Here is a 13652-nt window from a genome sequence, read left to right as displayed (position 1 = left end):
AATTAATAGTAGAGATATTTTTTTTTTTTGTTCTGTGAGCCTGGGATTTTTGAGATAACTTTTAGCACCTACAGTGCCTGTAGCAAGGAGCACCATAGCATGACTGTATTTGGGTGAAGATCCTTGTTGTTCTGCGTTTTTTGAGCCTGCCACCAGGTAATTTGTTTAGACGTTCCCGAGCTGCTGGTATGCAAGAGGCAGTGAGCAGTTGATCCTACGCACGCTTTCTGTAACACACAGTTTTATAGACCTTTTGCGTATTTCTTCTTTGTCATTTTTTTCAGGCTGAAGGTACTTGCTAAGCCAGTCTGTATGTATTCAGGCTATGCCCTGCTTTTGATTATAACTTCTTGTGCCTTTTAAGTATATTATATTGTGGCTAATTTTTCTAAAGGCACAGAGAAGCCATCAGCCTCTTCTCCTTAACAGTATCAAGTAAGATTAAGTGTTTGCAAACTCAGCTAAAATTAGCAGCTGTTGAAACAGCCGACAACTGTATTCCTTTTTCACCTCTGAGAGTAATATGCATTTAAAAGAAAACAAAATGGGGTTAATATTTCACAGACTTTTGCATTGTAATTAAATTATTCTTCGAAATAAATAAAAAAAATCTTTAAGTCATTATGGTAGCGTTACACTGATCTTTAAATATTTTCTATTTTTTGTGGATCTGTGTCAAGCAGAAGTAGCTGCGTTTGTCTTGGGTTTTACAGCTTGCTTTTCTGCAGCCGTTCTCTTGCCTCATTCTGAATCCTGAACAGAAATCATAATAATAAACCTACCATCAAGAATTTGAAAGATAATCAAGGAAATAGACTTCATAGTTTGTATGGACAAAAAGTGAAAAGTCAAAAAGGAAATGTTTATTGTTCTTTAATCACAGTCATCACATTGGAACAAGTAGAACCTCTGGACTGAATTCTTGCTTTTGCCTGAATTGCACAGGAGATTATACCTGCGAGCCAAGGCAGGAGGCCCATTGCATAATGCTTTTTGTTTAGTCTCCAGCACAGATTCACTGTTGGAGACATTTCCTATAAAGTATGTCAGATACAGAAAAAGCAATTTAGTAAACACCGTAATCAGATCCTGATGAAATTAAATTCTTTTTTGGACCTGCTGTTCTGGAAGACATCATTGATAAAAATAGTCTCTCTTTTCCTCTTTGCTCTGATTCATTATGCTATCTTGCTGCTCTTTCAAAATTTTTTTTCCCCTTCAAAGGTGGCTTGTTTTTACAAATAAATGAAAGGAATTGTGTTTTTTGACAGCTTGCTCAGTTAACAACATGATCTGTCAGGATATTTGAATTTTACAGTTTTCATTTTAGTAAACTGCAGAAACATCGGACACAACAGAAAACTAAGAACACGGCAACCATGGATTATATTGAACAACCAAATAAGGTGCTAAAAGCTATTTGACAATTACGGTGCTGAATTTAGAAGGCAGGTCCCTTTTTAATAATCCATCTTGTGTCTTAGTTTTTCCCATCAGTTAGTAAAACACTTTTTGTACCCCCACAGAAGACATGAGAGGTTAGTTCCGACATGTCAACTGCATAAATTATCTGCTTTTTATCAGTGGCTTTTAGAAATGAAAGTAAACTTCTTAAAAATAAATAAATGGAAAAGGTAGATTTATTTTAAACTTGCAGATCAACTCCCATTATAATTATTTTCTGCTTATACATATGTTTGAACTGAACAATTTTTAACAATTATTTTGTAATACCAATTTTACTATCTACTGTTAATAGTTAGATTCCCCTGGATGGACTGGTATAAGACAGTTCCTGTTTTACTAGTGGTATTGATAAAAATGCCCTTTCACCCAAGTGCTACACAGTAAAGCAAATCTCCAGGAATGCTGCTCAATGCTGCTCATATTTCATTTTCATATTGAGTGTGGACATTTCACACAATCTGGTTGGACTCTGCAACATCATCTGGTGGTAAGAAGTATTATTTTAACAGAGCATGAACCTTCAGATGTATCTGCAGTGTTGCAAACAAGTAAGAAGTATCAATTAGGTGAATTGTCTGCAAATCTCTAGGGTTGAGCAATGTAGATTTTGACGGGGTTGGTTTCTTCATGTAGGTTTGCCCTTTTTTGGGGAGCAGTTTCCGAGGCACAGAATTGTTGCTATATAAACCTGTTCAGCTCCTGAGACAATTTGACCAGAACAATTTTCTGCAGAGGATTTACTCTCCATTCTCTTTCAGCTTCACAGTGTGTTTTAAATCTGTGCTTGGGGTTTTCTTCCTCTCTCTTTGTATTGGCTTTCAGCTGAGATCTTAGCCCAGAAGTTTGGTGTTCTGTATTGTGTGAAAGAGGAGGATCAGAAAATCCCATTCACCCTGTATTCCTGTATATCTTTGTATTGCATTAGCCCTCAAAAAGTAGCATAGGAAATTCTGCAAACTCCTGATGCGAGACACTGCTTCTCCCTGTGTTTGCTCACTGATCAAAGGGAGTGTCTGTAGGCACTTGTAGGTATCGATGGGAAGGCAAGAAGAGAGGGAGGATGTTGAGATCCTATAAATAGGAGATTTGACATGACATACTCAGTCTGACTAATGACAAGTTTTTGGTAGTATCTTCAGCTGAATATACTTTTCTAGGTTGTTTCTTGCTTTTTGGATTTACTTCACTTGTGGTTGGATAACTCCATTGAAATATTTTCTTCATTTTACTGACGTGCAAGTACTTTATGATGGATTTGTGTTCATTAGTGTTTTGTCACAGCCGTTGTACTAGCAAAGCTTCTGAAGTAGCAGCAAGAAACGATGTTGGAATGGTTTTGCAGTTCTTCCTGCTGTTTTAGTACTGTGTGTTGGCAATAGTGTATGTATTTCTGCACAGCATGGATATAACTTAGCTAATCTCCGATTTACAGCTTGTATTCTAATCTCACATGTTTCTCAAGAAAGCACAAGCAAAACCAGTGTAACCATAATGATTCATCAATTCATCAAAAACTTTCTTGGTTTAATATTGTAGGGCTCCCTTTGAAGGGGTAATGTATGTTGTTTTCCTAATATTTTCTATCCGGCAAAAAGCTTCTCACCCTTGTTTGCATAAAGATGAGAGTTCTGCTGTCTTGATCGGTAAATTCATCAACTAAGCTGTGAGTGTGATGTGTGTTGAATGCCTCCAGGCTTTATTTGAAATCCATTGGGCACAGTTACAGCTTCCTAACTGGGAAAGCTGAAAAAATAATACTTTTCAGGGTTTAAAATGCTGACATGAAATGTTTTGTGTTAACTAATTGTGCTAATATTGACAACCCTGTTCTGATAAAATACATTTATCTAAATTGCTTTCAACTGTGAGAGAAACCCAAGAAAAACTGATGGTTAAATGCATTGTTTTCTTTTGGAATATTTTGTGTTGTCAGTAAAAGTTATTCTGAAATACTCTACAATTCTCAGCACTTCCTAGAAAATAACATGATGCACACAAAAACGTGTGGGAAAAGAAAAGAATGCTGCATCTGTATGTTCATACAATTTGGATGTTGCAAAGCATTATGTGCATCTTCCTTAGTTTGTTCAAAGCAGTAGAGACTATAAATTGTCGAACACAAGAAATAGCCTGTGGGTTTCAGTGATTTAATCCAGTTTGCCAAACTCTCTTTATGTATTTTAACCTGACAACAGAGGGGCACGGAACTCTGGTCCTATTTTCTTGAAAATCATTGAGCTCCTGAATCGGTGCAGAATTCAGTTCCTTGTGTCCTTGGCTAGAAATTTGGATGATTGTACAGATTCAGGCCCACAGCTTGGGGAAAGAGGGGATTCTCGAGCATACAAGTCCCTGGCCTCGATTTTTGTAGTTAAACTGCACTTGGTGCTAGCTGTCAATAAAAATACTGGTGTTCCCTGGGGGTGTCAGTGCATGCCACTTGACACGAAGGCAGCACAAGGCCTCGTGGAGTGATTGATAGTGTGGAAGCAGCAGCAGGGAAGCAGTGCTTGCTGGCAGCTGGGAAAATGGGAGGGCAAGGCAATTGGGTTTGCTTGCAGTTATTGATGGGGGATGCCAGTGCAGATGGGGGTGTGGGGTAGGTGGTGGCAGAGGGTTGCCACTGTGACACGTAGTAAATGTGAAGACTGAGAACAAGAAAAAGGGAGAAGTACTTGGAAATGTATGGAAAATGGTGACTTTTTATAATCTGTTGCCAATTGAGTGACATAATGTCATCAGTCTTCTAGTGTTGGAAGCAATCTCTGTTGCAACGTTGTCAGTTGAGCTGACGCAGATCAAAATACTTAATTGCTACCATATGAAAAAGTACCTTTCTTAATCTCCTCCCCAATTAATGAATATTATAATTGCCGAATCTGAATAAATTAGAATAAGCTAGTATTTAGGAATTAGGTATGCTCTTTTCACAATTGAATATATGTTCTTATGTTCTCAGAGAAAAATGCCTGGGAGAAGTTTCAGATTTTTAAATATTAGACAATTTATTGAACTCCTTACAGAAAATGCTTAACTGTTCAGCATTAATCATCATATAAATGTCCTGCATACCTCCAGGGAACAGATAGTATATGTGTATATGAGTGCCTTAGAGCTCCTAGGACAATCAAATAGGTAACACAAGGTTTACTATGACAAAGGAAATTATTGTAAAAAGAATATCAATTTATTTGGTAAGACTGTGGTTTAGGACAGGTTTTCACAGCCATGTTAGTAATGCATATATTGGGTAAAGGTCAGTTAACTGTGTGTCTGCCTAAGAAATGCCACCACAAACCGGCATATTGAAATATTAATGCAAGTGAACATTCCTTTTTTTGGTGGATTGTTGCTCAAGGCACTGTGATGTATCTTATTTTGGTCAACCTGGAGTAATGGGTATTTTCATGATGTTCCTCCTTTTTTTGTTTCCAATTTTTTTTTTATTTTTTAGCAGTCTTTGTCTATGTCTTAATAACTTAGTCTTCCATCTGAATTAGTGGGGAGAAAATGTCTCGCCGTGTTTGAGTACAATAATAAATTCTAAAGATGTAGGTTTTGTTCCTTCTGTTAGTGGATTTCATGCAAGCTAATAGACATAGGAGTGCTATGGGTGGAAAGCTTGCCTTGGTGAATCTAAACAAAAGTTTGGGAACTCTTCCTTTTTGTCTGTTTTTTTTTAAACAAAAGTTTGGGAACTCTTCCTTTTTGTATGTTTTTTTTTTATCTTTTACAGCAGTTGGTAATGTTTACTTCTGCCTGTTTAGTGGCCCTGACCACTGACTCCCAGGAGCATCTCAGGACAGGCAGGTGGGAGCTGAAGTAGTTGTTAATCGTCAAAGCAGCATCACCCCAGTTTGTGAACCTATGGCTGGTTCATGGTCTGTTGTCTTCAATCATGTGAAAGACAGCTCTTATTAATAAATTAACTGCTCAAAACCAGGCAGTGTCCTAGTTCAGTAAGGTTAACTGTGTTTCAGTTTCTCAGAACACAATCATTTTTGTGGTAATAAGCAAAAAAAGCTCTGTGCAGAACATCATGTTGTTCTAACTCTAAAAATGTGTCATTTCCTCTCTTTTCCTTCTTAACTTCCCTAGAGGAAGAAGTTCTCCATAAATTGATACGGTTGGCAAATGTAGCTTTGCAGCTCATGTAGACTATTGAAAAGATAGGATTTTTTTTTTTTTTTAAAGCAGAGCTATCCTCGATATCATCTGTGCAACAATTATTATCGTCCCCTGTCTTTAAGAAAAAAAAAAATTTCTAAACTTGTAACTCATAGTAAATACCAATCAGTGCTTTTTTCTTTTCTCATGTAATGCTTAGTACTTGATAGAATCGGTGCCGTGAACGAGCCTATGGCAACTTGAATTCAGCATAGTGCTGTATGTGATACAGCATGGGTAGCTAATTTGAAATCCTAAATTGTTGTTCAGTCTTGCAGTTAGGTTTTGGTCTTTCATGACTCTTAACATGTAATTATTTAGTAACAAACGGACAATATCGAGAGAACAGTGTTAGATACAGGGAGAACTGAGTTATTGACCTGAGAGGTTTTAAGTCACTTAAAAGCTACTGTTCAATAATGCATGAAGTCGCTGTATTCTGCAAGGTCCACGCTGATATCTTCCAAAGACCTTGTGCAGTGCTGAGAAGCAATGTTTTACCCCCAAAACGTAGATGAGAAAAATCTCAGGGGAGGAGGATGATGAGCAGAGTTATAACTAAGGAAGGAGGGGGAGGCAGGTGGCAGTCATTTGAACAGTCAATCAAAAGTGTCCATATAAGAAGACAAAAGCCCTCAGTTTCAGTTTTTAATCAAATAATTGAGTTATTACATTTCACACTTATGACATTTTACGTATCTTTCTATTGAAAGTCTGGCGGTCATGGACACCTTAAAATGTTTTAAATAAATAATGCACATGCAAAATCTTTGGAAAATATGTAACTTTAAAACCATTCACTTTTTATTATGCTTAAAAGCACAAAATGCATATTCTGCATCTCAGTTGTAAATTTCCTTTTAATTGTTCCATACTGTATTTCAGTCACCATGTGATGGTGAAAAAAAAAAACGTTTTTATGTAGATGCCTAGAGATAGTTTGGATTATTGAATGCAACTGCAATCCTAAATTTATTAAGCTCCATGTTAATAAATAAATTAAAAAAATCAGTTGTTCCTTTTCCTCACTATCCTTAGTAGGAGCTTAAAACACTCTTGCATGAATGCATGCAGAGGTTTATGGCTTCCTTTGCAAGTTTTGGGACTAGTCAATGATTTGCTGTTTACAGATCTTTTGCTTTAGATTTTTTTAATGTATTTTTCTGGTAAGAAAAAATAGGGAAATTTCTGCCAGTCATTATTGTTTTATTATTATCATATTTATTATCATATTGTTATCCTACTTAGACACCTGTATTCTAGCCACATGTCATTTGCAATAGATATATCAGCTGAAAGAGTTTCACTGCATTATGCTGAAACAGAAAAGCCGGTGAAGGAAACATCAGAGACATGCTCAGATGTGGTGGTGGTGGTGGTAGTCGGTTCCTGAATAAAAGCAAAAAGAGTGTTTGTGGTTGAAGTATGTTTGAAGGTGTAAGCAGGAGTACCTATGTCTTGCAAGCGCAGTTTCTCTCCTCTCCAGGGAAATGGGGCTTTTGCCTTTCTGCTGAATAAACAGGATTGTTTAAAACAGACCTGGCTCCATTATCTGTTTCTCTCCTAAACCGAAACAACTTGCAGCCAAATTTTGGCTAACCACACAGGTCAAAGAGCAAGATATAAAAAGAGTGTAGCAAATTAATATAAGCGTTTCCCAGCTACACTAATGCAGTAAGACAAAGCATTTGAATGAATATTGGGTGTTGTGTTTTTTTTCTTTTCTAGCCCTTTTGATTTTATAACAGTAACTTCAGATAATTTCCAGTTGTCTTTCCCATCTTTCCCATGACAGAAACTTGATGATGCTGTTTTTTGAAGTGTGTATCATTTGATGACTGGGGTAGGTGAATGACATTGTTTTATGACATTTGTGAATAAACATTTTATTATTCACTGATCATTTCATAATGAATTATGAGAGATCTTTCTATTGAAAAGAGCTGAGGGAAAGATTCCCAGTGCTCTGTCCTCACAGCCCCTAAGCAGTCAAGTCTTGTTTGATGTAATTGAAAAGGACGATCATTTTGACTCATCACGCTCTCAAACATAGCTGAGAAGATTTCTCTGTATAAGAGTACTGAGAGTTTTGGCTGGTGGTTTTTCATAAAAGGACTGAATATGTACAAGGAAAATGTGAAAACACTTGAGGCACTTCATTAAGTATGTGGCCTTCAGTGGTTAAAACTGCAGTCTTTTGCAGGTGACTCTCATCCTCTCTACTCTGAATAATTTAGTATAATCTGTAATTCTTCTTACTGTGCTCTCCCCGGCGTTTCTGAGGTCACATAGGAGTGAGCTGAGCAGCTCCAGTACTAGCACAGATCCCTGTGGATCGCCCCTCTCTCCCTACAGGAACTGAAAGCTTACTCCTGCTCTGCCTCATGTCTCTTAACCTAACTGTTTCTGGATACACAGGTCTTCACTCGTTTTCTGTTGAGGCCAAATTTCCTTAAGACTGTTTTGTAAGGGAGGCTTGTCAAAGTTGGCTGGAAGTCTATATGCACTGTATCAAACGGTTCTGTGGTATCCATGTGGCGGTGATTCCTGCAGGGAACCACAGTAAGTTTGAGAGGCTGGCTTTCCCTTTGCAGAAAACCAGACTTTCCCTGGTGTACTGTATTTATTTATGTGTTTGCTCAGACTGTTATTATATCATCTGCTAATTTTTCCTGGTACGAGCCTCAGGCTTCATTGTTGTGTTCTCCTGGGTCACCCTGGGACCCTTTTAATTTTGGTATTACGTTTGCCACCTGCTGTTCCTCAAGTACCAAAGCACTTTTAAGCAGGAAATTACATAGCACAGCAAGTTCGTAAGATTCACTCTTGCCTTTCTTTAGAAACCCATCTGCTCTTGGCCTCATGTTACTCTTCATTTGGCTTTTTCAGTCCATAATGCCTCTGAATGCTATGAATTTTTGCAGGACCTGCTAGGCATCCCACGTGGAGAAGGTGTTGGCATGGGGACCCATCAGAGTCCTTTCATGGTGAACACAAAAGAAGGAGGAAAAAAAAAAAGAGGTTTTGTGTTACTGCCTTATTCTCTCTGAGCTTTTTTTAAATTGTTTTTTTTTGCCTTGATCATCTCTTGGCCCTGCAGACTCCCTGGCAGGCTTCCTGTCACACTGTTTGAAGAAGGATTTATTTTTTAAAATTTATTAATACTTGTGATAATGTTTGAAAGTTGGGGTTTGGGTTCTTTTTTTTGGCCTGCCTGATGGTGTATTCTGCTATATTGAAGCACCTGGAAGTCTCTTAATACCTAAACCAATAACTGAGAGATCTCTTCCCTAATGGGGAAAAGTAAATAAATTGCTGCATATTTTACGCTAGAACTGACAGGATCTCCTTGTTTGGTTGGTTTTTTAATCACCTGCTTTTGCCAGCGCTTGTGGACCTTTTTATGTTCTTCACTTGGAAGTGGCTGGTTTTTGAAGGCCATCTATTTCTTCTGAGTAACCTTCCCTGCACTGCTGCATAGCCGTGCTGACTTGCCTTGCCCTTTCTCAAGCCTGTCTCAATAAAAAACGCATGTGCTTTTTCTTTGCCTCCAACTGAGTGTCCTTAAGCAGTCGTGGGCCCCTCAGACGTTTCACTCTTTCATTAATCTGTTTTCCCTTCCTTTTAATGAGCTTCCATCTTTTTATGAAGCTCTCCTTTGAGGCTGAGAATGACAGTGATAGGGTGGTTTTTCTGTCTTTTGCAAGGATGTTGGAGCTCCTACACAATGGTGGCTGTCACAGACCCCATTTTGTAACGTTTGCCCACTCTGCAGAGCTGTGAGGAAGCTCTACCTCCTCTGCTTAAGTCAGGAGCCACCTCCTATCTGTATGTGACCGTGTCCTCTCTCTCAAAGGGCTGAGCAAAGCCTCATCTTTTCTCTGAACTTCCTGGTGAGGATGGCGGTGGGTATTGTATCATTGTGGTCTGCCAGTCTCTAGCAACAACTGCTAACCGTGATACGCAGAACAGTTTTGGGGGCAGGACTGGGGCCCCGTCCCAGTGAGATGGGCTCTGGGGAGCTGCCCTGGGCCCCATGAGCCCCGACGGCTTTGCTGACAAGCAGCACCACGTCAGCGGGACATGGGGGATGTTGTGAGCACCTGTTTGTGCCTTTTACATTTTAAAGTGCTCAGGAAAGAAAGAAATATCCCTATGTAATAATCATAGTTATTACTGCTATTGATCAAAGCGTGTTTTGACCAAAAACTTTTAAAATAATTATTTTTCATAAGAAGTATATGTACACCTTTTGAAATGATCCTACACGTGGTTTTACAAATTTATTAACATACTTAATGTCTGCTGCTTTGTGCAGTTATGTTTTCATAGTTCTAATTTAAGTTAAAATGAAAAAGATACTTGCATTATCTATGGATTATTAAAACAATACGAAAGTATCTTTAGCTTTGCTTCAAGGCACATCAGCCTATTTAATTCAAAACAGCTTTAAATTATCCCTAAATATTTCAGTAGATTGTGACTGATCTTGTTGCATGGTATCTTCTGGCTTATGAGCAGCCCATTTCAGGGTGTGTACAGTACTTAGAAAAACAACTTATATGGAATTAAAATTTAATGGATTTCATGTTTCATTCTTAGTTTTCTTATACTTCTTCGTTTTCTTACACAACTTGCTTCTGTTCAGTTGATTGCTTTGGTTCTGAGGAGTCAGTGTAATGATGGCAGTGTGGGATACAATATCTGTTGTTCAGGTAGAATCTGTTTAATTTCAAATGTAGTTTTTCTAAATGCTGCTCTCGAGCTTCTCCTTGAATTGGAAAGTAAAGCACATGTCCTTGCTATCTGAGTTATATATCCAACAATTATTATTTTAGTCTAGTTTTGGCGGTCAGGTACAGCTGACAGCTCATTATTGACAAGGCTAGATCCATTGCTGTTGCTCTAGCATAGACTTGGATGTTTCAGCTTGGCCTGCAATATTGTGATGATGACTTTAAAACCCAGTCAGCCTTAGCTGGCTTTTTTTGTTGTGGGTATGTTTTTATCTATAATGTAGATTTGTCTGAGAGTGCTTCAATTGATCTGTAAATTTAAAAATAGCATTTTAAGTCTTTGACAGTTTTTTGCATAATCTTATCTCTTAGCATGTAACTTTTATGCAGTCCTAAAGCATTTTAAAAATTCAAACATAACTTCTTCTCTCTTTCTTTATGCCTATTTCGAGCTCATCTTCCTCATTACACTTTTAAGAATTTAATCTTTTAAAGACTCAGAAGTGGAAATGGGCGTGTGACAAAGGACCTCACCTGGTTGTTGGGAACTGGGGAAAAAGCCATGAGCAGAGAGGCAGAGGGAGGAGGTACCAGTCTTGTGTTGGTAGGCAGATGCTCTGCACCCAGAGCCGAGAGCTGTGTAACCACACATGGCTGCAAGCCCTGGTTCATGAGCCTGGAAAAGCCTTGTCAGACCTCAGTAACCTGTAGGAAATGACTTCTGGGTGGGCAAACTGTGGGCAGAATAGCTTGTGTTATTGCAGATGACCTACCTATGGCTACATATCCAAAATTACAGGAGGGGGTATTAACTCTCCCCTCTTGCAAGCTGCCTTGCATCCGTTCCTGTTTTGTTCTCCTCTTGGCTCACCTCTTTTCCCTCTAGGTTTATTGACAGGTATCGCTAAAGCTCTTGCAGATTTCTTCCGAATCTCAGCAGGAGGATTTTTAAAGGCTGTGCCAAAACTTGGCCAAGTGTGGACTTGTCTCATTCCTATTCCTACGCTAAATTTCAAGTTCCGTCTTGCAGAACATGGAGCGTTAGAGCTTTCCAAAGCAAAGGCTGCCAGGATTACTCATATGTGGAAAAAAGGCACCTGATTTTTCATAGAGGTTATTAAACATTTTGGCCATGCAAATAAAAGTTCCAAGGGGAGGGAGGAGACTGGTGCACATACATTCATGGGGTAGCTATGTTTCTAATTGATTAAGCAGCCAAGGTTCCTGATACTCTTCTTTTAGAGTTGGGAATGGCAGCTCTGGTGTTACCACTGGAGAGTATATCGGCATAGGAAAACTTTAGAAAACATTCAAAGCAACAGTGAAGGCTAAGTACCTACCTAAGTAGGTAGAGGAATGTTATTAAATTGGTAGGTAAAGAATTGGGCATACAAATACTGAACAAGATGAAAGCCTGTGAATGCTTTTTCTGGCTTGCTGTTTCCATGTTCGGCATGCGAGATCACTCCACTTGTGAATAATGGTGTGAATTATTGCAGTGTCCATCCAAACTTTTCAAATGTACCTATCCTTGAAATGTCTGTACCTTGGCTTGAATTTCTTTTGCAGTATGTATTCGTGTATCACCACTCTAGCTCCTAATGATTCTCAAATTCAATTTGTTTTTATTTCCTTTTTTAAAGCATTTGCTGTATTTCACTGATATGATGATGTCTGAAATGTCTGATTCAAGGGACTATTTATAGTAGCATAGTCAAGCATTTGCTTGAACATGTGCAAGCTTCCTTTCCTTGAAGATACTATTATAGTATAAAACATATCTAAAAGAAAGGAGATTGCTGTAGAAATATATACATTGCCTACTTAATTTTGATTTCAAAAGGGACGTGCTGTAACTATTCTTAAATACGAATGTTGTTTTCTCCTCCAATTTCAGCAAATATCCTTTTCAGTGGGATGTTTTTGTGTTAAACCTAAAGATCTGCCTACTGGCTGTCTAATTTTTATGTTTCAAATCTGTCTGATTTTTCATTTCAGGCACGTGTGAATCCCATCAGTGTCACTCCACCCATACAAGCCATAGATCAGGATCGAAACATCCAGCCTCCTTCTGATCGACCGGGCATCCTCTATTCCATCCTAGTTGGTTGGTGTCTCCTACTCTTGCTATCACTCATAATCAGTCGCTTTATTATGACCAGCCAGAGAAAGATTGACTGGGAGAGTGAAAACTTAATAAAAGTTTGTATTGTGGTTAGTGGGATGTTTGAAATCATTGTTCTGCCTATTTATGCTTAATTGCAATTTAGAAGCTTATTTTAGATGGTTGCATTATTTATTATTATTTATTCAGATTAGATTCAGATTTGTCTGGTTTAGCGAATGGAGCAACACAGCAAGCAAAAGGAGAGAGACTTGTCTGTGCTCATAGCTATGCTGCAATGCATTTTTTTATTCACAGGTGTAAAAGGTGCAATAAAAGAGGCTAAAGAAAGGCAATTAGAGCAGGTTTCCTTCCAAAAGTCTTCTGGCACAGAGCAACTTAAAGGTAGATGCAGTAAGACCCTTTAAGTTTGCTGCCTGTGAGCTTGCATGCTTTCCCTTGTAATTTAGTGTTTGTTTAGTTGACTATGCTGTTTTCTGGCCAGAGAGGAATGCAGTTCTAGAAAGAGTTCAGAGAATGCCCACTTAGCTGGGGGATTTCTTGTATTCTGCTGTGGTTTGTTTGGGTTTTTTTCCCCTACTACTTTCCTGTGTTTGGCATTTGTTTCCAATTGCTTAGCTTGTGTGATTTGATAGTGGAAAGGCCTAAGGCACTGGTTTGCAGTTGCAGTCCTCCACCTGCCCTGCTCTTCCCAAAGTACAGAGACTGATGTAGTAATTTCTGTGCCCTCTGACTAGCATGGGAATTGAAAATTGTGTGTTTTGTGGAATCGCATCTTTTTCATGTTTGCTGTGTTAAACTGCAGCTACATGGCTTTCTCAACCATGGAGAGGTGGAAGTAAAGATTTTAATGAGCAGATTGCGTAGTTTTGCTTGTCATTAAAAAAAAAAAAAAGATGCTTATATATATTATAGTTCTGTTGCGAAAGGGGAAAAATAGTAGGTCTGATGGTTTGATGTGCCTGTCATTTTGAGAGCCATCTTAACAGGGTACAAATGAATCACTACTGCACCAGGTACCGTTGTACTGAATGTGCAGGTCCAGAGCTCTGTGTGCAAAATGCAGGAGCCTGAAGCCGCTCCATGCCAACAGACTAGTCTTGAAGGCATTTCCAGGGCTCTGCTCCCAGGACCATGGCAAGGGACATGGCCGTGGC

At 38.6% G+C, this 13652-nt stretch overlaps 1 protein-coding gene across 3 annotated transcripts in view; it reads left to right on the top strand.

Moving 5' to 3' along the window:
- Nucleotides 1-13652, top strand: part of PCDH15 (protocadherin related 15) — a 387556-nt gene that overhangs the window by 144612 nt on the left and 229292 nt on the right. For all 3 annotated transcript variants that reach the window (XM_009275078.2, XM_009275076.2, XM_009275077.1), the window contains exon 8: nt 12369-12477. In XM_009275078.2, the coding sequence (XP_009273353.1) occupies nt 12369-12477 (109 nt within the window). The remainder of the gene's footprint in view (nt 1-12368; nt 12478-13652) is intronic.

This window comes from Aptenodytes forsteri, unplaced genomic scaffold (genome assembly GCF_000699145.1).
Source record: "Aptenodytes forsteri isolate BGI_AS27 unplaced genomic scaffold, ASM69914v1 Scaffold320, whole genome shotgun sequence".
Classification (NCBI taxonomy): domain Eukaryota; kingdom Metazoa; phylum Chordata; class Aves; order Sphenisciformes; family Spheniscidae; genus Aptenodytes; species Aptenodytes forsteri.
Note: the sequence above shows the minus strand (reverse complement) of the source record. Positions and strands in the feature narration are given on the sequence as shown.